Source organism: Haemorhous mexicanus, chromosome 8 (genome assembly GCF_027477595.1).
Source record: "Haemorhous mexicanus isolate bHaeMex1 chromosome 8, bHaeMex1.pri, whole genome shotgun sequence".
Taxonomy (NCBI): domain Eukaryota; kingdom Metazoa; phylum Chordata; class Aves; order Passeriformes; family Fringillidae; genus Haemorhous; species Haemorhous mexicanus.
The window spans coordinates 10,611,661-10,632,996 of record NC_082348.1 but is presented as its reverse complement, the minus strand read 5'-3'; the positions used below and the strand labels follow the sequence as shown (position 1 = coordinate 10,632,996).

Below are 21,336 nucleotides of genomic sequence, written 5' to 3'. Positions count from 1 at the left end.
CGCGGACGTGTCCGCTCCCACAATGCCCGGCGGGACCCGCGCGCCGCCGCCCCGCTGCCCAGGTACGGCTCGCGCCCCCCGCGCGGGGCCGGCGCCGTGAGGGGCGCGGGCGGGGCGGGACCCGCTGCCGGAGCCACCGCCCGGCCCTGCCCGCCCCGCCCGCGCCGCGGCCTCACCTTGACTCCCTTCCCCTCCTGCCTACCGCCGCTGCCGGCCCCAGGCCCGGCCGCGGAGCCTCAGGGCCGGCTGCGTTCGCGCTTCAGCCGCGGTCAGGGCGGGGCCGCCGCCGCCGTCTCGGGGGGTGGTGGTGGCGGCGACAGCGCCGCTGCCGCGGGCAGGGCGGGCGCGGGAGGCAGCCAGGGCCGCTCGGGGCTCCTGGCAAGCGCCGCTCGGTAGCAGGAGCCCGCTGTAGGGGTCTCTGCCGCTCCCTAAGCTCCGCAGGAGGTTGTGTGAAGTTCTGTGAGCTGGAGCAGTGCGGATCCGCTTAAGTCAGTGACCACTGAGTCAGCGCTTCTGCTGCGGCTGCAGATGGTCAGGTTGGAACTGCCACGTAAGTAGGTGCTAGGTGAAAGGGTCAAGCTCTCAAACTTTGGGATGCAACTTGTTCCGTTGCCTTAGTTTTTCAGAGTTGTTTGGACGTTAGGAGGAATTTCCTCAGAAGGGGGGATTATATATTGGATGGATCCCAGGGAGGTGATGGAGTCACTGTGCCTGGAGCCACCTGTTAAGGAAAGACTGGACGTGGCACTTAGTGGTGGCTGGTGACGTGGTGGTGTCCAGTCACAGGTTGGACTCGAAGATCTCAGAGGTCTTCTCCAACCTCATTGATTCTGTGAATCTTGATTCTGCCTCTGAAGTCTCTTTCTCCCTGGCTTTATGGAAAAGATTATATTGGCTGGTGATTTAGGAGTATTCCCTTGTCTTATCATATCCAGTGATGTCAAAGTGGCTTTATTTGTTGTGTCCTTCTGTAGTGCTCCAGTTTGTAATGCGAATTTCTGAAGTATGATGTAGAGTGAAAAAATTAAGCTCCTTCCTGTGTAATGCAGCTGTCACAACCGTCAGAAGTAGGGACAATAAATTGTCCAACAGTATTAGGTAAGCCTTTGAAGTAAGCACAGAAGTTTTATTTGTATTCTGTGTCAGACAGGAGTTCAGCTTGCACATGCTTTCCAATTTTATGTTTAATGGAAAGTTTTTAAGAGAGACAGACATCCCAGCAAGAAATGCTGTGATTAAATTGGCTGAGGGTTATCAGGTGCGGGAGAGTAGGCTTGCCATTACAAGATCTGCTCAGAATTTTGAGAAAGCTAGAGTTTTTTTAGGTGAAGTATCCTGGGCAAATCAAAGTCACAGGCCACTTTCAAACACTTCTTGAAAGTGTTACAAGATTATGTCAGGTTTCAAGCAATTAGCTGTCAGATCACACGGTAGATGATGAATTTGTTACAAAAGGCTGAAATGTTCTAGTTTCTGTTTTCAGTGTTTCTAGGACTTTTTCGATGCTGTGGATCAAGTACCATCATAACACAGAAATAAACAACATGATAATTAAATATGGCTTCAAAAAAACAAGTACAGTGAAACAGGCTCTGGTTTCCATCACCTGAGGTTTCTTGTTCCTGGAAACAAGAGGAGGGAGGAAATGGAACCAGGCGCATGTGCTGATTCCTAGTTGTGAAACTGTGGATGCTGACGTGAATGAGGAATTGGACAGCTCTTGGGAAGGTGCAGTAGCAGAGGAATAGCCGCCCTGCTGTTACCTGTCTGTGGCCAGCTTTCTCCGTGCTCTTTTCCATGAGTTCTTTTATTTGTGGGGAGGGCTGTGAAGGGGAAATCAACAATGATGGGGCAGAAGTAAATACTAACTAAGGGAAACAAGGATGGTGCAAGCGTGGAGTGAGTGATGCTTCTGTGCTGTACCCTCCCTGTTGGTGTTTGTGTGGGGGTCAGAATCCCTCTGAGCAAAGGGTTGTGACTTGCTTTTAATACCTCTGGTAGTTTTTCTGTGAACTTTCCAGTTGCCTCTTAAATTCACATGACTTTGTAGCATGGACAGCAGCCTGTGACAAGGGGTTCCACTGACTGGTGACGTGTTTTGGACCCTCTGTGATACCTGTGAGCCAAACAGCTGCTGGTTGGATTTGGTATGCCATGGTTCTGTCATGGAATGAGACAGCAAATGCGGTCTGTTCATTTCCTTGCTCCTGTAAGAGATTCACAGACCATTTCTAGTGGAAGTGCAGTCTTCTGTCATCTTTGGGTGGTTGAGGGATATAGAATTTTTGGAGGAAAACATACAAAGTTTGTAATGATTTGGTGAATTGCTTAATGCATCTTTGAATAGATGTTTCAAAAAGACATTTAGAGGCAGCTCTGAAAGCATATTTATCCTTCTTCAATCTCTAAGTACGTAAGTGCATATCAAATTTGCCACTTGGCTCCTTTTATAAAGCTGTACTGTTTTGAGAGCTGGATAAGGTAGATTTAGTAAACTTTTTTTCTTTGTTAATACATTTTCAGGTAAGGCTGAATGTTCTGTTACAGTATGTGTATTATACAATCTCTTGACATATGTATGATCTTCCAGCCAAAGTAGTTTTCTGTTATCAGCTTTGGTTTTTAGATAGCTTTCTGATTCTGCTGTTAGGAGGCAAGAAAAAAAGTTCATAGTGTCCCTGGGTGGCTTTTTAAGATGATGGTAACAAAACCCAACTGGTGTTGAGATCTTCAGCTCAACACAAGTTCTACCTTGCGTGATTTCGTAGTTTATTAAGAGAATTGGCAGGTTTCAATAGAGGCTTGTCTTCTGTTCTAGAGCCTGTTTTTCTCTGAATATAAGTAGGAGTCTCAAAAGTTTTGTTCAAGATTTATGCAAATATTTAATTACATACAGAATAGACATAAAAGTTGAAAGAATACCTCTAAACAAGTCTTTATCAGTTGCTTTGTCCGTTGTCTGTGCTTTCATGCTGTTGTTAGTGGTATTTATGTTCTTTGTTCTCAGTTGTGGGAGCAAAGCAATGATGATGAGATTGAACACTGAAAATCTTAATGCTTTGGAAATAGAGCTGTGGTTGTGCTGTGTTTCATTCCTAAAGTGTTCTGAGCAGAGGAGATTATGGATTAATCAAACGTAGTGGATGAGGGGAACGATGGGGTTCAGAATCAAAGGTTGTGTAAACCTGCATTGCTCCTGTACTGTGCAGTTGAATAGCATGTTTTCCCATTTTAAATGCCTCAAGTGATGGGACTTCCTGAACTTCACTTAAAGAGCACAGAAACATTTTAATATCTCTATTATCCTAGTTTTCTTTTTCTGTGATTATCTTTTGAGTAACCTCCCTTGGCTATGGTCAGGTCTTTCCAATATGTAAGGCCTCACAAAAAAGACCCGAAGTGTGTTGTTACCCAGTAAATATATTTATTAACTTTTTTTGTTTGTTCTTATCTCATCAGATAGCTCAACATGAACTTTAACCATCGAGATAATTTAAAAAGTGAACAGAATAATATCTTTTCTTCTGAGAGCTGGCTGTGGGATTCTGGGTTTCTTCTGCAGTGCGGTCCTATTCCCTGCCTTTTCATGAAACAGGACATGGAGCTGCGTTCCTTTCTTCATGTTAGGTGCTAAGTAAGTTATTTGTTTCATCAGGGGAAATGCAGATCCATGAAATTACATTTTGTGCAAGTAAGTTAATGAAGGGGTATTTAAACTGTTCCATGGCATCGCTGCTCTTGTTTATATTGATACAGCTCCCAAAAGTCCCTGTTAGGATCGAGTTCTGAGTGGTAGAGATGGTTATTGGCAGAGAACCATGACAGTTTAAAGCTCCTCTGCAATTTTGTCGTGTTCTTGAGCTATTTGGTTTGCTCCTTGGTTATATGATTAGCAGCATAGTTAAGAGAATGAGTCCATGTGCATTCCCTGTGAATTGTCCTTCTGGGAACCCATGCATGAGCTTGGAGATAGGTAAAAGTTTCTAGAACTGTGGGTTTAGTTTCTTGAATGCTTCATGCCAGCAGGCTGATCTAGAGGAAGTCCTGGAGTTGGGGTTGTTTTCTGGTTTTGTGTCCAGCTGATGGAAGCACTTTGTTCAGGAGGGAATTCTCCAGTGAAGTGCTGAAATAACAAGGGCACCTGATAAAAGCCCCAAGATGTTCAGCAGACTGCAGTCAACAGTGGCTTCCCCTGCTCTTACAGCTTTGGGGAGAGTCTGAGTGCTGTACAAGTAAAATACGAGGGTATTAATTTGGAATTTATTCAGCTAATGTGATGGATCTCAAAGGAGGTTGAAGTTTGACTGCTGATGAAGCTGAATTTACTAAACTGAAAATGACAACACATTTTTAGTGCTTGTGTTATTATATGCCTCTTTCTCTCTGAGGAGTAAATAACCTTGAAAAGCCTGAATATTGTTGATTATTCATTAAGTTTCCTGATGGATATATAATCTTTGGGGAGTGGGAAGTAGAGAAGATGAGAGTTCAGGTAAAAATAGCTATTTCTTCTCTTTTGCGAAGAGGTAGTGTCTTTTTGGGGAAGATTTGGATTTCTGACTTGTGAGAATGCAGTCATTCAGCTGCTGAGGCTTGTAAAGCGCCCTTAACGTCATAGTTTGAAAGGTGCTGTAAACATGTCAGTATCACACACAAAAGCATATTTCAGCTGTATCCAGAAATATGTTTCCTCTTGCAGTTTGTGACTGTATGGAACTTGAGTAGCATCATCTGAGGGAGGCAAAAATATTTTTTCATAGTGTCTGAAGTGATAGGTGTAGTATATGGTAGGAGTCTGCAGAGCAGTGTTAAGAGCTGAGGAAATGTTTGCTTTTGGCTTCCTATAAATTCTAGCAGTTCGCCCACTTGTAGGAGAACAAATTTGTGTACTGATGCTTAGCAGATAAGTAATCCTTTTAATACTTGTCTTGCTAAATTTTTGAATGTTTTGATTTAATGTAAAGTTTGAAGAACTGTTTTGTGGCTTGTGTAGATTAGTAGGTCCTGTTCAATTCAAACTCTAGTCTGAGTTACAGTTGAAAATCCTAACTGTGCTCCAGTTAGGAGCACAGTTAGGATTTTCAACTGTAACTCAGACTAGAGTTTGAAGCCACTATACAGCTGAAGTATAGTGGCCTGAAGCCACTATACAGCTTGAAGTTTCTTTCATCACAGTTGACTCTGTTGTCTATGCTTTTCCCTTAATTCTGATTCCTCCTGATTTGTGTTTTGTTGCAGGCTGTCGTTAACTCTGTTGGCAATGTCTATGATTTTATCTGCCTCCGTGGTCCGTGTGAGGGATGGACTCCCACTTTCTGCATCTACTGATTATGACCAGAGCACGGGAATGCAAGAATGTAGAAAATATTTTAAAATGCTCTCAAAAAAACTTTCTCAGCTTCCTGATAGATGTACTCTGAAAACTGGACAGTATAATATAAAGTAAGGCATCTCATTTAAGTATTTGCAACATCCTAGGTTGTGTCTCTCTGTAAGTGAGAAAGTTAACTGTGCACATTAGAAATGCTTAATCAAACTAAGATTAATTCTTGGCACTATTTATGTATCAGAAATTTAAAACCTGAGCAATTGTAGAAAGATTTGAACCTATTCAGACTTTCATGGAAGTTCCTTTATAATGTCACCAAGTCATAGGGCAACATCATGGGAAGAGTGGCTTTACACTGAATGAAAGAATAGGTTTGGATTAGATCTTTAGAAGAAATTCTTTATTGTTTATAGTTCACTTGCACTTTAACTGACCTAAATTCTGATTCTAATTTAGATATTTTAAATGAAGTGAGTAATTTCATCTTAACCCCTAGTCAACCATTTAGAAGTTACAGTAGTGGAATGTATACTACCTGAATGATCCTAGAAAATGCTAAGACCTCTCCATCTCCTAGAGGTATATGTGAGTTTCCAGCATTTCTTGGATTAAAGCCCAGGATGGACTAAATTGTTTCAATCTTTTTTTTTTTTTTTTTTTAACAGGGTAACTGCAGTTGGCCTGTAAACTGATTAGCTTAAAACAAACTTTTAAGAATAAGCTGTAAGGCTTAATCAGGGTAGATTTTACTGCTTTTGTCTTTGATTACTTTTAATACTGTAAGTTATGCAGCAAGATTTTAAAGAAATTTGAATGTTATCATGAACACTTAAACTCTAATGAATTGCCTAAATGCAACAGAATATGTATATTGCAAACTGTCCTTTTCTAATTTCATATTTGCCACCTCTGATTCTCCTTGCAACTATCTTTGGGGAGTTATTAATTCTGCACTCTACAGAACAGTTTATTTCTTCCCATGTTCTAGAAAAAGCTAACAGCCCTCCCCCAAATCTGAAGATAAGGTTTTGCATTTTTCAGCTGCACTGGATCTCATATTGTACATTTGAGATGTGTGAAAAGCTGTTGTGGGATGAACCTGCTGTGTTTCTGTGTCCTAAAAGCTTTTTTTTTTTTTTCTGTTTCACAAGTGTGTTTATATGTGTGCACATACACACATACAGATACCTACATATACATTAGTGTAAAACAGCTTCTCATATGATTGTACAATGTGGTGTTCAAGTAAAACATTGCCTAAAAGTAACTTGTTTTTCTTCTAGAATACTGTTGGGCTTTTCAGTAAACATTTATTCCTGTGCTACCCTAGATATGGTTTTGTTCTTCTGGTTACAGAATATGAGGTCAGACTAGATAAGCAGTTAATTCACTGAATTTAAATTTGAAATTTTGAATATGTTTTCTCAATTTTAGCTTTATAAGTTCTCTGGGAGTAAGCTATATGATGTTGTGCACTGAAAATTATCCCAATGTCCTGGCTTTCTGTTTCCTGGATGAGCTTCAGAAGGAGTTCATCACTACCTATAATATGATGAAGACGAATACTGCTATCAGACCATACTGTTTTATAGAGTTTGGTAAGGATCTGACTTTCTCCCCCTTCATTCTCATACTAAGACAAATGAGAATTTAAATAGATACAACTTAATGCACACCCACACACACAAAAAAATGTCCAAAGCAGTTTATAGTTCTGTTTCAGGTGGATTTAGAATCTGATTTAATTGCTGTTAGAGTAAATAAAGAAATACTTCTGGGGACATTAAATTAGGCTACTAGAGTTTTATCCAAACTTACTTCTGTTCATTCCATTAGGTTTTGGTTTAAGCCTCATGTGAGCAACTCTGGAATTCATCTTCTGTAGTAATACCAGGAGTTGTTTGACTTCATACCTGTTGAAATACTTAACCTGTGAAGTCACTGAGCTTCATAAATTTCTCAAGGAAAAGATTGCAGTTTCATATTAGCTCTTAGCTGTGCTCCCTCTTGTTCAATACATGAAAGGGAGAAATTTTTATTTCTCTTATGATGTAGTGGAGCATTTAATCTTCAGACTCCAACTGCAACTCATATATACCAGATAACAGCTGTTATGAATTTCATTAATTTATGTTGTTTTAATACTATGTATTAGAAATTACTGTAATTAGATATTCTTATGAAACACATTAGAGCAAAGAGAATGGCAGTTTTATAAACATGGGGGAAGGTACTCCAGTTGGTTAATTCCTGTCTATAATTCAGTCAGTTAATGACAATTTCTCTTTGACAGTACTGTCCTCCTGGTGAACATTTCTTCGAACACTTTAACACTTTTTTTTCTTCCACGACATAATTTTTTCATAAGGATATTTACTAAACTAACAGAAAAGCTAGAATAAGTGCAGTAAATCCATTGTATTAGAAATGCATTCAGTCTCATGCAATGAAAAGTCATTAGTTTATTCAGTTATTACATCATTAGATTTTTAGAGCTTATATTTTTTAACTGCAGAATTAAATAACCCATGATGTATTAGGCACAAAACAGAAATAGCATTAAAAATCCAAGATAAATACAAATGTTTCAAGCAGTATGTTTCAGTTTGTGAATTGAAAAAGCTGCATGGTCTTGGATTATATAATTAACAAAGTCCATAAAAAAATAACTTTTAAATTTTGCACAGATAATTTCATTCAGAGGACCAAACAGAGATACAACAACACACGTTCTTTGTCAACAAAGATGAATCTTGCTGATATGCAGACTGAAATCAAACTGAGACCACCATATCAAATTTCAGTGTCAGAACTTGGTTCAGCCAATGGCTTTTCTCATGTACCTGTGGGGGAGTATAAGGGTACCGGTAAGATATCTGCAGGTAAGTTCCAGACTTGTGTTGTTGTAGCCTTAAATGAGACGGATGCCATAAAATTCAATTTTTTTTTTCTTTATAAAAAAAGCTTTTTTTCATGTTTCTAAAACATAAAGCCTATGACCTTACATGTATTTTAGCTCAGATGTCTGTTTTGTGTCTTGCTCCAAATGTTTACCTTCTCAAGGCACTCAGAGGAAGAAATAGCTCTGTTCATTTTTCCTTTATTGAAGGAAAAAAAAAACCCTGTTAATGAAGATGAGCACTTAACAAGAAGATTATTTTTTTTTTTTACCTTTTAAGATTTCTGAAAAGTTTGATATTTCTGCCTAGTAAGACTCAGTGTTGACATAAGCTGAGAGCAGTGTCAGGAGTTAGAACAGCTGGAGGGAGAAGCATCTCTTTAGGAAACCCTTGCAATAGTGAAAACCCAAAGAGCTGTGCTGGCTAACAGATGCACTCTCTAAAATGAGTGTCTTATGTACAATGTTAAGAATTGCAATTTTGTATAAAACTGCCAAATTTATTTAAGTAGTCATTATTTTTTTTAAACTTTAATTTACTTCATGTAGGAGGTAAATGTGGAATTGTGGAGTTGAGCTGGGTTAAAGGTCTGTGCTATTCAGTGAATCCTCTGAATGGGTTTGAGGCCCATCTTCAGATGTTTCCCAGCTGGACAGAAACAAAATGCCAAATCCTTGCACTGATACATGGACTCCACATGTGAAACTGACATCATCTGATTTCAGTCCTCCAAGTTTTGTGAACCAAAATCATAAAAAGAATGGAAGGAAGTGTTGATTTTAATTAGTTAATATATTTTCCTTTTTTTTTTTCCAGAAGTACTCTCTATAAATTATCTTGAGCAGGCACGCACTGATGCTGTTCACTTTACAGTGTCAGGGTGCAATCATAAATCATAGAACTGCAATAATAAATCTAAACACCTCCTACAATGTTGCAATAAATGAGATTTTGTGCAGTTTATGTATATGTATATATTAATAGGATCTCTTTGCCTGTACATTATCCTTATTATGTACTTACTCATGAGGATTACTCTAGAAGATTGAAAACTGCTTTCCATGGAAGATGAAAACCAAACAAAACCAGTAGGGTGCCCTGTTTGTACTCTGGGGCCCTGATTCTGAGAATTCCAGCTGCTATGAGACAGTGTAGAAATAGCTTACAATCTCTGTATTTGCAACTTAACAGTATTGAAGTTAGAGTCAGGAAAATTATTAAAGGAAAAGTGTGAAGGTGTTTAAATTGTTTAAAAGCATGGAATCCTCTAAGCAGCACTGTACATACCTTTGTCATCTTTTTACATGTGTGGGCTCTTTTTAAAGGTATGTAATGCTGTGATACTCCTCTTTTGCCACTTCTAATTCTTATATTGTTGTTTACTCTTAATGCTCTCATGTAATCCTGCTTTGTGGAAAGGGTTATGGTGGCAGAAGGGGAGCTGGTTAGCTCTGAAAATTGTCTAGATTTGAACTTCCTGCAGTTGGAAAAAGAGAAAGCAAGAAGCATGAGAGAATTCAGCCCGTGTCAATATTGGCTGTTTTTTAAAAGTTGTCCACGTAGTGGGAGATGTGATTTTTATCACTTTCTTGAGTAAGAGTGTTGGAAGGTTATACAGACCTAAATTAAAAAACATGGGGACCATTTCCCTTTTAACTAAAAAAGAAGATTCAACAATAATTGTCAGGTGATTGTCTGTTTTTTTTTAACTTACCTCTCCACAATTGCTTACAGAAGAAATTCTGTTGTCCTCTTTTATTTCCATGTCATTTTTGTTCTGTTTTTCTTTTAGTTGCTTTTAACTTTCTTCTTCCTCTGAATTCCATAGATCTCTGTTCAGTTATCCACTTCCTTCCTTGAGTTGCTGTAGAAACTCACCATCAAAGGGCTGTACATTATGAGAAGCTGGCACTTTGCTACTTCTTCAGCTCTTCACATTTTAGATGCTATTGAATAACAGTGTCTTTTTTAGAAAGTCTGCTAATGGTTTTGTAGTTCTTTACATTCATCGCTTCTCTCCACCCTTGAAAAGAACTTTCTCTGGATGTTTGCTGCCCACTCAGTTGGCTGGACTTCCAAGTTTCTCCTTTGCTCTAAGGACAGAGCAAAAAGATACTCACAAAAAGATGTTTTGCCTAGTGGAATTTCCTGAATATGCTGTAATGTTAAAAAGTAGGACTTTCTGGAGTGAGCTGTGTTAAATGAAATTGGAGAGCATCCAGAGGTGGGAAGTTAGGTGGATGCAAATCTTGTTTTGTTGTGCAGAATGGCAGAGTTGGAGGCATTAGCTTGGGCTGTGGAGGGGAAGCAGTGGCTCTCACTTGCTTCCACTGTAGCTGGGTGTGTAGCCAGGGTGAGGAGTCCAGGCCTGCTGTGCTGGCAGTGCTTGCAGTAGCAGCCCTTCTCCCTCTGGGAGTTGTGCAATGCAGTGAGGAACAGGGGTAATTCTGCATGTGGGAAGCATAAAGTGTGCAGATAATGGATAGAATCTTCCTGCAAAGGTACATGTAGGTGTTGGCAGGCATTAGAAATAAGGTCACATCATGCTGATATGTGATGTTTCAGGTTAGGATAAAATTACTGTTTTCTGAGCTTTTTTTCAGTGAAGAAACAGTTGTCAGATTAAGGTTATTTTTGCTGGATGGTATACTCCATGCTTTTGTTTGCTGCTTTTTTTTTCTTTTCTTTTTTTTTTTTTTTACATTTTAATGTAGTTTCTCATGCCATGTAAATTTCCTGAATTGTTATGTAAATGTCAACATTAAATTCAGAATTTGTGCTTTATGTGAACTGAGAATGTTTGATATGGCACTTAATCATATTTCTAAGATTGATGAATGTACCAATTCTTTACCCTGCCTTCTCTGACATTCCTTCTTAATTCTTTGGTTTTACCTTCATCTTTTTGTATATAAATGAGTCTTGTTGCTTTGTTTGTAACATTAAAATTTGTTACGCCCTGAAGAGTTTAATAACATTAGTAATGGTACACACTGTCCTTTATCTTTTTTTTTTTCATATTTTAACAAGAGAGAACCTATTTTATGAACCTTCATAGACTTTGTTGATTTAGCCGACCAGTCTCTTTACGTTTCGCCCCATGGCTCTCAAAGAAGTGTTTTAAATGCTGTTTTAGCACACGATGATTTAAGTTACCCAATACATGGGGAAAAGGAGATTCTCTGGAGAGCTGCAAGTGGAGAGCAGTGAACTAATTTTATCCACCAGTTAATGGAATGGAATTACTATTGGCTAAAAACAGTCATATACACCCTCAGCTTTTTTCCACTCTCTAGATGAGATGGTTTTAAAAAACCCAAAACAAAACAACCAGTTGGGAGTCATTGAAAAAGAGTGGTTTGGTATGCAAGTAGTACATCTAGCATATCTAACCTTAACTGAGTCATTGCTGGGAGTAATGTGCCCTACAGTTAGAAAAGCAGTGAGCTCTCACAGTTAAACATGGGTTATACTTTTATTTAAAAAAACATCCCAACTGATTATTCACTATTAAATTCAGCACAAATTAATTAACTGAACTCATCCTGTATATTTTTGTTTTATTGTACACTCTTAATTAGACAGCCCTGCCTGCTTATCAATGTGAAATAGCTTTTGTTGGGGCTTTTTTAGGGTCTGTAACTTCATAAACTGTTTGAAAAACCTTTTTCCTGGTTTTCTGTGCAATACAAACAACTGGGATTGACACCCCCTCTCTATTAATGTTACAGTTCATTAACCTCATTGTTTGCATCTTTACACTTGGTTGATTTGAACAGAATGATTTGAGTACAGCTCAGTAGTCCCATTGTTATCCCAGTGTTGCCCAGACTGTTAAGAGTTTTGCATTGTTTTTTCACATTTGCTTTTTGTGATTCACTGTGGAAAGGGACAGTAATGAGGAACATACATAACTGTTACATACTTGTGACCCTTGATGAGCTTGAAAAAGCGGGTGTGCATGGAAAGAAAGTGTTTTAATTTTAATGTGTTTTACTTTCAAGATGGCAAGTGCAATCTGGAAGGTCCATATAAGCATGTGGTATACATGCCAGCTGAGTTTCAGAGCTATCCCTTCATGTGTGTCTTTGGTAGCACACGCTGCTTTTAAGGAAAGGGACTGTGATAGCTTTGCCTCAGTGTTCTGTTCAGCAAACAAGCTAAATCAATCTCACTATCTCACTAATGCATTGGTGTTAAAGAAGAGTGGAGGTTGTGAGAGAAGTTCTTAAGTACGTGACTTATTAGCTGGTTACTGATTATGGACAGATTTCAGTAGCAAGTGCATCTTTTACTTCTGACTTTCTGGCATGTTTGAGCAGCCGTCAATACCATACTGAATAAACGGAACCTATTGAGATAAAGACTAAATATAACAAGACAATTACATATGTGAACTGGAGGAAAGTTTACTTTTTGCTAAACCTTATGCTGAAACATTTACAGTGTTTTGTCTTTCTAGAAAACAGAAATGACATTTTGTGGTTTGCTTCAGTGATCTCTTGAGCTAGAAACCACTGACAAATGAGATTATTATTCTATTGAATTTCTGAAGGCAGTGCTTTGACCTTTGATATCTTCTTTTGATCTGCTTTGCAGCTCCTCATCAACGTCTGGAACCTGTGACTCTGCCAGGGATTGTCTCATTTGTGCTTAGTCTGTTATGTGGAGCTTTGAATTTAATCCGTGGCTTCCATGCCATAGAAAGCCTTCTCCAGGTATTGTACATGTTTATGAATTTAAAAGTTATGCATCATAACAACCACAATTTTAGTTTTAAAAGATTCTATATGCACTGAGTTGTGCCAGTTTTATTTCTAAAGTACTGTTTGTGAGGTCAGGTCTCTGTTACAAAACCTGTATTGTTTGTGATCTGTGCATCCTTCTCAAGCATGCTGCCTCATTCATCAAGGCTGTGAGTTTCAACAGCAGTGGAAGGTGGGTGGCCAGCTCCTTCCCTGGTACCTTGGTAGCAGTGAGGATGTGAACATAATGTTCTGTTTGCTAAATTTATGCCAGGGTATGAGGCGTTTAATTTCTATTGATGCTATATAAAAACACTTGAGTGAAATGATGAACAGCTTTGAAAATCTGGGCAGTTTTTTGAAAAGTCCACAGAGCGGGAATCTTTAAACAGGTTTTGTAAAGTCATTTCTTAGAGAACTTTGGTAGTTTTTTGTTTGTATTTAGTAAACCTTATTTCTTATTGTGTATTGAAACGATCAGTGTCAGAAAATTGTCAATTAATTTCTTCTAAACTCCCCTCACCAAACAGCCTCCCCCAGACCCATTTTTTTTTCTGTAAAATCTCTACTATGACCCTCCCTGTAGCCTTTCAGTTTCTTTCTATTCCATTTCTTGTGCTGGTTGTATTCCCACAAGTGCTATAGTGTCACTAATAATGGTTTATGCTTTCAAGCAATTCAGGTGCATGCCTGCTAGTACTTGGCAGGCATGCACAGAAAGTTCATATGTGTTGCCACAAAAAAACCCAAAGACTTCCCTACAATTTAATGGTTGTTATTGTGGTGATAGATATAGAAACTAAAAACCCCATGGAACTTTTCTGAGAGAAAATGTAATCCTCTTGCTTGGCTGGTAGATAGTATTTTTATTTAAACATATCTGGACTTCATAGAGTCATTTAGGTTGGAAAAGACCTGAGTCCAACCATAACTCCGCACTGCCAAGTTCACTAAACCCTGTTCCAAAGTGCCCTGTTCCAAGGCTTTTAAATTCCTTCAGGGGTGATGACTCAACCACTTTCCTGGGCAGCTTCACAGCCCTTCCAGTGAAGAAATTTTTCCCCTGATGCAACATGAGGCCATTTCCTCTCATCTTACCCATTGTTGTTACCTGGGAGAAGACTGCCCAACCCCCACCTTGCTAGAATTTTGTTTCAGGTAGTTGCAGAGAGCAGTAAGTTCTCTCCCAAGCCTCCTCCAGGCTAAACAGTCCCAGTTTCCTCAGCTGCTCCTTGTAAGTCTTGGTCTCTAGCCCTTTCAGCAGCCAGCTGCAATATTTTTGATACCTAATGGATTTTTTTTTTAGGGAAATAAGGTAAAGAAGAATTCCTGTATTCCAGTTATCTTACATAGTATTGATACATGTAAAGATTGAATAAACAGTACTGTTGAGTCTCAGCATTTTGTGAAGACTAGTTGATAGATGAACAAGATTAATAAAAATGTTCCATGCTAGGTCCTTCTTTCTGAGTTGTCTTTGGTTTGTTTTTTAAAGAAAGACCAAGTGAACCTGCATCTCTATCCCTAATTAGGTTTTTTGGTGTTATGCACAATTCTCTCAGTTTATAAATAGGAATGATTTTAAAGTATGCTATAGTACAAATAGTACTGAACAGATTTGTCAGTTAGTGTGATGTTGCTGAAACTTATTTTGTTACCTTTCTGCAGCTGATTTTTAAAAAAGAACACAAATGTTAGATTAATCTATTTAAGTGATGACAGGACATGCAGTAATTTTATTCACTATGTTATTGCATCTGGAGGTAATAGATTGCAGTACAGATGGAAGATAATTTTCGTTTCTGACAAATGAGGCACACTAAAAATCCATTAAAATCCACAAGGTTTGGGGAGAAGTAATACAAACACAATTAATGGAACGTGTTCTGAGAAGTCATTCAGAAGTGTGTCTCTGAATTACTGTTTGCTTTATAATCAGTGGTTTTATTTGGGTGTTAATAAAATTCTGTTACAATCTGTAACTGTACTCTACCAAATGTGCAGTGGCACTGGGGCAAAGACTTACAGACTGGGTAGAAGTGGATTACATCCACTGCGTTGTGGATGTAATTTTTGTGTGCAGACATGCAGAGTTTTTCCTGGTCAGCACAGGACATAGAAATGCTTCACATTGAACATACTCTCAGCAGACACAAGTTGTACTTGTGGACAGACCACCATCTTCTCAAGTGATATCTGCTCTCAAGGACAAACATTTGCATGAGTGCCCATTGTTTTCCTCGGGCAGTTTTTGATGGTTGCAGATGTTTACTAGAAATGCAGTTAGAATGGTCATTGAGCATGGAAATTTGCTCAGCTCTGAAGGAGCTGTAACAACCTGTTTGAATAAGTTAAAGGGTTTGTTTTGTTTTCAAAACACATAGTAGAAAAATCTGTCACTTGAAGTAATTTTTTCCATCTTTCCTTCAAGAGAACCCTATTTTCCAAGTCTCTCTTAAATAAATTCCTGTGCTGCTGTTAGCTGTCACTGCATGAGCACAGAGCTGCCTTCGTTATTCTCTGTGTGGAGTTTTACCCCACCCTAGTGGCCAGTTTGGGTCCTTTCCTGTTGCCTCGTTTCCATTTTGTGAAGCTTTAGGAAGGCACAAATCTATGAAGTTGCTACTAAAGGTAGTTACCAGTGTTTAGCCTTGAATTTTCAAAGCATCTGGAGAAGGTAAATATCCAGTGTTAGAGCTGGACATCTTTAAAGCTTTTGAAGATCTTGGCAAAAGTTGTTTGTTGTGAATAAATGTTTTGGTTAGACTCCAGGACATGATTTTTTTGCAGAAATGTAAGCATTGATTAGTCCTAACTGTTGCTTTAGTGTGGTAAAGGAATTGCTTTAAATCCCTGTCTGAAACTGTTTTAACATGCAATAATTCATAACTTTCATACTGTAAATGGCTGGTATTTCACTTGTTTTATTGTAAAACATGGCTTTTTGTTTTATTCTTGCAGAATGAAGGTGAAGATTTCAGCTATGTTATTGCATTTTTTCTTGGTACCGCAGCCTGTTTGTACCAGGTGTGTTTTTCTGTTTGCAAAATTCACTAGAGTTTAAAAACATTACCTAGTCATGCACAAGTGTCATCATGTTTTCTTAAATGTCACATTTAAGATACTTGAATAGGGTGATTACAATAAATATTTTCTGCTCTGTTTTTTTTTTTCATTAATCATAAACTATCATGTAGTAGTAGATTTATACAAAACATACAAAGAGCTTCTGTTTTCTGGCTTTTTTTCTCTAGCTGGATGATTAAGACATTTAATTAGGACAATTATCTCTTAAGTTACAAGCAGTGGAGGTTATATTTTTTTTGATAATTCTGCATCCCAGAATCTTCCTCACTCTGTACTTTAATGTGCATCTCCTTCCTTTTCAAAGCTTGTGGCCGCTTTTCACTGTTTTCCTGCCTGACACTTCTTGCTTTTCTTCTCTGTCAACTTTCCATTTCTGCATCTGAATTTGACTTTCCTTTATTATTTATAGCAAGGTGCCCACTGGCATCTGTCGTTCAGTGACACTGCTGTTACATTAACTTGTGTCTGTGTCTCTTATGCTTAGTTGCAGTTATTATAATTACTTTGACTTTTAATCTTAGACTTGTGGAGTATCCAGTTTTTACTTGTTTCTGTGGGCCAGTGTTTAGTACTATGTCAGACAGTAATATAAGAAAATGCCTTTTTATCAGTCTTTTTTTGCCCAGGTTATCTGTTATCTCTAGCAAAATGTCCCAATGCGACTTGTGTTCTCCAACACTTGTTGATTTTCCATTAACTTCTGCCTTAAATAATTTAGATTGGTGATAATTTTCCAAACCAACAGTCTGTTCCATATCAGATAAGGTAGAGCTTCTCCATTCTTTCTTTGTATAAAAAACACACTTTTCCCCTCCTCTCCCAAACTGGAAACCTTATTCTTTATGAAGTAATCATGTCTGTCCATTGAGATGTCTTTCCTGCACTGTTTGCCTTGAACAGAGCTGTCTGAAAGAAAGAATCCATGCAACTTGGAATGTAGGCTTTTTATTACTATTCAAAATACATCTTTTGAAACTCTGTCTCCCACCCTCTGGTATCATTCCTTTGATATGTGATTAGTCAATTTTCAGAATTGAGGGATGTTGGTTCTCTGGCATGTTCTGATGTTCTTTGGCTACAGTTAAGAGCTCAGGACATTAATTCCTGTGTTGTATGACAGCCCATTTCACTGTCATTCACCTATCAGGTGTCCATCATGCTGTATTGTCTTGTTCAGTTAATAACAACACACCAGTGTGTCTCTAGTTCCCAAGAAATGCTTATAACTGTGCAGGCAAAAGAACAGGACTTACATGGAATATGACTCACTGACATGTCTAGTGTTGCTTCATAGTTTCTAGTCTTTTATAAAGGAGAAAAAGTAATAACTGCCTCAGTTGTACCAGAAGTGCAAAGTATCAGAAGCTGAGCTTTCAGTCATCTCTTAACATTCATTAAAAAAAAAATCAAAATCAAAAATCAAAATCCTCTCTGAAGTAGCACAGAGGAGCCTTCTTCATAAAAGCATGCTCATTATAACACTTGCATGATAACACTTCCCTTTAGTAGTAGAAAAACAACCCTCAGGAGTTTCATAACAGTACTTGTTATAGTAAGCTGTTAAAGCTGCATTGTTTTGGCATTTTGACTCTTTTTTGGCATTTTCATCTGTTCTCTAAGGGGCACATCCAGCAGTTCAGAGCTACAGCAATGAAAGATCCTCTTCAGAATTGATTTAAAACAGTTCTTCGGTAAAATTCAGTCATTGGACGTCATGTTATAGTAGCATTTTTAAACTACTGTTTTCAAGCCTTTATTAATCATTTTGATGAAGCATATCCTGACTCGTATTTTAATCTTGGAAGCAGTCACACTTGTTCATACTTTATCAGTGGGAGTGACCACACTAGGAAATTATCTGAATTCTTATTGCTGAGATACCAGTACCAACTAACTGCTCTTTTAGGTAGGATTTGTGAAGTTGTCAGCACAAGCAGGTTGCATTTACTCTGCTCAAAATGGCCAAGCAGGTTCAGAACACTTCTGTCTAAATTCTGAAACATGCAGGTTACTGATCTCTAGTTTTACTTTGCTTTGGAGGAAGAACATACAAATCTTGCTGATAATGCCACTCCTCACCTCTCTGACAATCTTTAGATACCCAGACACTACAAGTAGCTGTGCTGCTCTCAGCCACACTTGCAGTGGAAATGCATGCTTTATAACAAAGTGGTAGAGTTCAAATAGAATGTAAAGTAACCTCAATAAATTGTATTGTTCAGTTGCCCTTTTTTGAGGAACATGAAAAATGAAAAGAAAATTAAGTGGAGTTTTTTTTGACTGATAAAACATGGCTAATGCCCAGGAAGAACAGAAATGGCACTTAGATAATCTGATGATGGATGCTGTTAAATCTGTGTGACCATAGTTATAAATCCACTGGGAACAGATTTGGAATGGAAAGTAAGAATAAATACTATTGTTATCTGCCTTAAATCTCAAAAAAAAACCTTTTTCAGCAGAAATGACCTGAATCCAGGGAAGGAGCAAAGGAATTTTTTGATTTTGTAGCTGTTAAGGAAGTAGTTCAAACAATAGAATTAATAAAAATACTGTCTGGGTAAAAGCTTTGTCCTTTTAGAGATTAAAACTGAGACAAAAGACTTGGACAGATTTCCACTTACAGTAGGAAGAGGGCTGAGTAGGGAACTGTTGACAGTACTGACAGACTGTGTTACACCACAGTGTGCAAAACATTGCCTAAAATTACAGGAGAGTAGTTGTGTGTCTTTCCAAATGTTATCAGTCCTGCAGCAGCTGAAGAAGGGCAGTGGCTGTGAGCCTCTGCCAGGAAACCCTCAGCATCACCCCTGGCAGGACACTGGGAGGTGTCTGGGGGATTGCCTTGTGCTGGGCTCTGGGGCCTCGGTATAGTCCCTGTCCTTCACATTGCTTTCCTGAAGAAGACTTCTCTTGTTCCCTCTGCACTGCTTGAGTAGAACAGAGTTTATTTTGACCAGACATTGCCAGAAACATCCACTATCTTTAGTCATGCGCCACCCATTTCAGACTGTAATTAATTATTATGAATTAATTGTTCTCAGGGTTTAATGCAAGGCAAATGTAACCTTTTATTGATATCAGGTACTCCTCATCCTTCTGTGACTGCTGAATTGATACTGTTCTTCCATGTTTGATTCAGACTTTTCCTCGGTTTGGGCTGTAATTTTTCAGTTACTTGACAGTTTTTCTTCAGTAGAAGTTATTTTCCATGAGGTAACCTGATTTCTGTTTTATTTCCTGACAGTGTTACCTGTTTGTGTACTACACAGGCTGGAGGAATGCCAAGTCCTTCCTGACGTTTGGGTTGATCTGCCTGTGTAACATGTATCTGTATGAACTGCGCAACCTGTGGCAGCTCTTCTTCCACGTGACTGTGGGAGCTTTTTCTACCCTACAGATCCGACTGCGACAACCCCAGGGAAAGTCCCCTGATTACAACGTCTGACAAGTCCTGGAACATTGAGACCAAGTCTTGTTCCACTAGTTACTCTCAGGAATGTAAAGCTGTTCTCCAAAAGAAGAAGCTGTCTGAATGGGGCTTTTTTTCCTTTTTCTTTTTTTTTTAATAAGTCAGTGTAAGATGCCTGTGGACATTCTACACTTGGTGGTTGAACCTTTTTTTAATTATTTTTTTATTTTCTTGAAAAGGAAACAAAAGAATATGGGACTAGAGGAGGAAAGTGAAGTATGTCCATGCAGTGAAATGTATGTAGAATATGAACTGGTGGCATAAAAAAGCTTCATTCATACATTCATGGAGATAATCTGATATGGAATTATCTGATGGTATTTCACGATCACATTATCTGATGGTAGTGTGGAAGCACATTTGTACATTAATGGAGGAATGTGTAGAGTATGTTCTGCATATTGTGCAAGCTTTTCACTTCCAAGGTCAGTTTTGCCTTTGTGAGGCAGTAGGGAATAGGCTAAATAAATAATAATAATGCTATTGCATATTAGCAAACTAGATGTGGCATATGTAAGATACTAAATTTTGGAATGTTTTATTTCACATCGACATATATGTGAATGTTTTCTTAATTAAAATGTAACCTGGAAACTCAGTTTCTAGGGATTGGCTTCACCCGTGGTGCTTTGTCTTGTGCTGTAAGTTCTTTAATGTGTTTTCATTTATGATTTTCTTTTAATTATTCTTTGAAATTGATTTATGTAGATAGGGTTCAGTTTTTGTAATTATTCAAAAAGTTCTGCCACTAACCAGGATTCTTGCACACTTCATGTGTTTGGACTCTGGAAGGGTTGAAAGAGAACAGATTGGTGAGTAAACGGAGTGACTTGTACTTGTGGGAATACTGTTCTTTTTATATGTTCTTCCTGAATTTCAGAAATGGATGAATAATTAGCTCAAACCTGAGACAGACAGCTGGTGACAGGAAAATAATAAACCAGTCTGATTAGCTTAAAAAAGAAATACAGGGATTGTGTTGGTTCTTTGGGCTTTATGGGTTGGGTATTTTTGTGCTGGGATAAAACCTCTGTGATTTAGTTGAGAGAACAATTGTATGCTGCTAAAGCTGGTGAATCAACCAACAAACTCCAAGCAACTAGAGGACCACTGTCACTTACACTGGGGTTTTATTTTTATATGACAGTTATTTATGATGCTTTCTAATGTACAAATAGATTTAAGTTTTTATCTACAAGTTGTAATCAAGCCTTAATGGCAGAGGTTGCAATGCTCTTGTGTTGCTGGATTTGGGAATGGGCAGAGCTTTGCTGTGCTTTGAAATGTTGGCCCAGGCAAATTTTCTTGGGCATTTCATACCAAAATGTTACGTTTTTAAATAAGTTACTTAGTGCAGATTTTATGGCCAAGAAAAAAGAAACTGGATATCTTATTTTCTTTTAAAATAGATTAGTTTTAAATAGGAGTATTAGTTAAGAAAATTGTGCATAATACAACCAAGAAGAATTAGAGAATGAAACTGCAGTGGGAAGTGCTGTGTCTTGCTGTCTGAGGTGAAGCTTTTGGAGACCCCTGGTGTGCAGGCTCCAGGGTTGGTGCTTTGCAGTTAATTCTCTTCTCTCCCCACTTAGAGACAGGGAAGAAGAAGGTGTTTGTGAACATGAGCAGCAAACAGCTCTTACTTAGCACCCAGAATTGCTTGTATTAGCATCCAGTGCACCATTCTGAAAAGGTGAAGAGCAGTCCTTTACATTTTAAATCAGTGACTAAAAATAGAGGTATTATGTTTTAAGTATAAAACCAGGTTTTATTTTGCTTACAGTGTGTAGAAGAACTCTTATA

At 38.4% G+C, this 21,336-nt stretch overlaps 1 protein-coding gene across 3 annotated transcripts; it reads left to right on the top strand.

Moving 5' to 3' along the window:
* SEC22A (SEC22 homolog A, vesicle trafficking protein) lies at nucleotides 1-20,499 on the top strand. 3 transcript variants are annotated; one of them, XM_059852716.1, is made up of 9 exons: nucleotides 299-550; nucleotides 1,484-1,728; nucleotides 3,460-3,634; nucleotides 5,239-5,442; nucleotides 6,764-6,927; nucleotides 8,017-8,211; nucleotides 12,829-12,947; nucleotides 15,936-16,001; nucleotides 19,309-20,499. In XM_059852716.1, the coding sequence occupies exons 3-9, from the start codon at nucleotides 3,621-3,623 to the stop codon at nucleotides 19,507-19,509; spliced, it is 963 nt and encodes a 320-aa protein (XP_059708699.1). In that variant the 5' UTR covers nucleotides 299-550; nucleotides 1,484-1,728; nucleotides 3,460-3,620; the 3' UTR covers nucleotides 19,510-20,499. The 3 variants fall into 3 exon arrangements, with proteins under 3 accessions (XP_059708700.1, XP_059708699.1, XP_059708698.1); XM_059852717.1 differs by lacking the exons at nucleotides 299-550; nucleotides 1,484-1,728 and adding an exon at nucleotides 1-62; XM_059852715.1 differs by lacking the exon at nucleotides 1,484-1,728.
* Nucleotides 20,500-21,336: the final 837 nt, after the last annotated feature.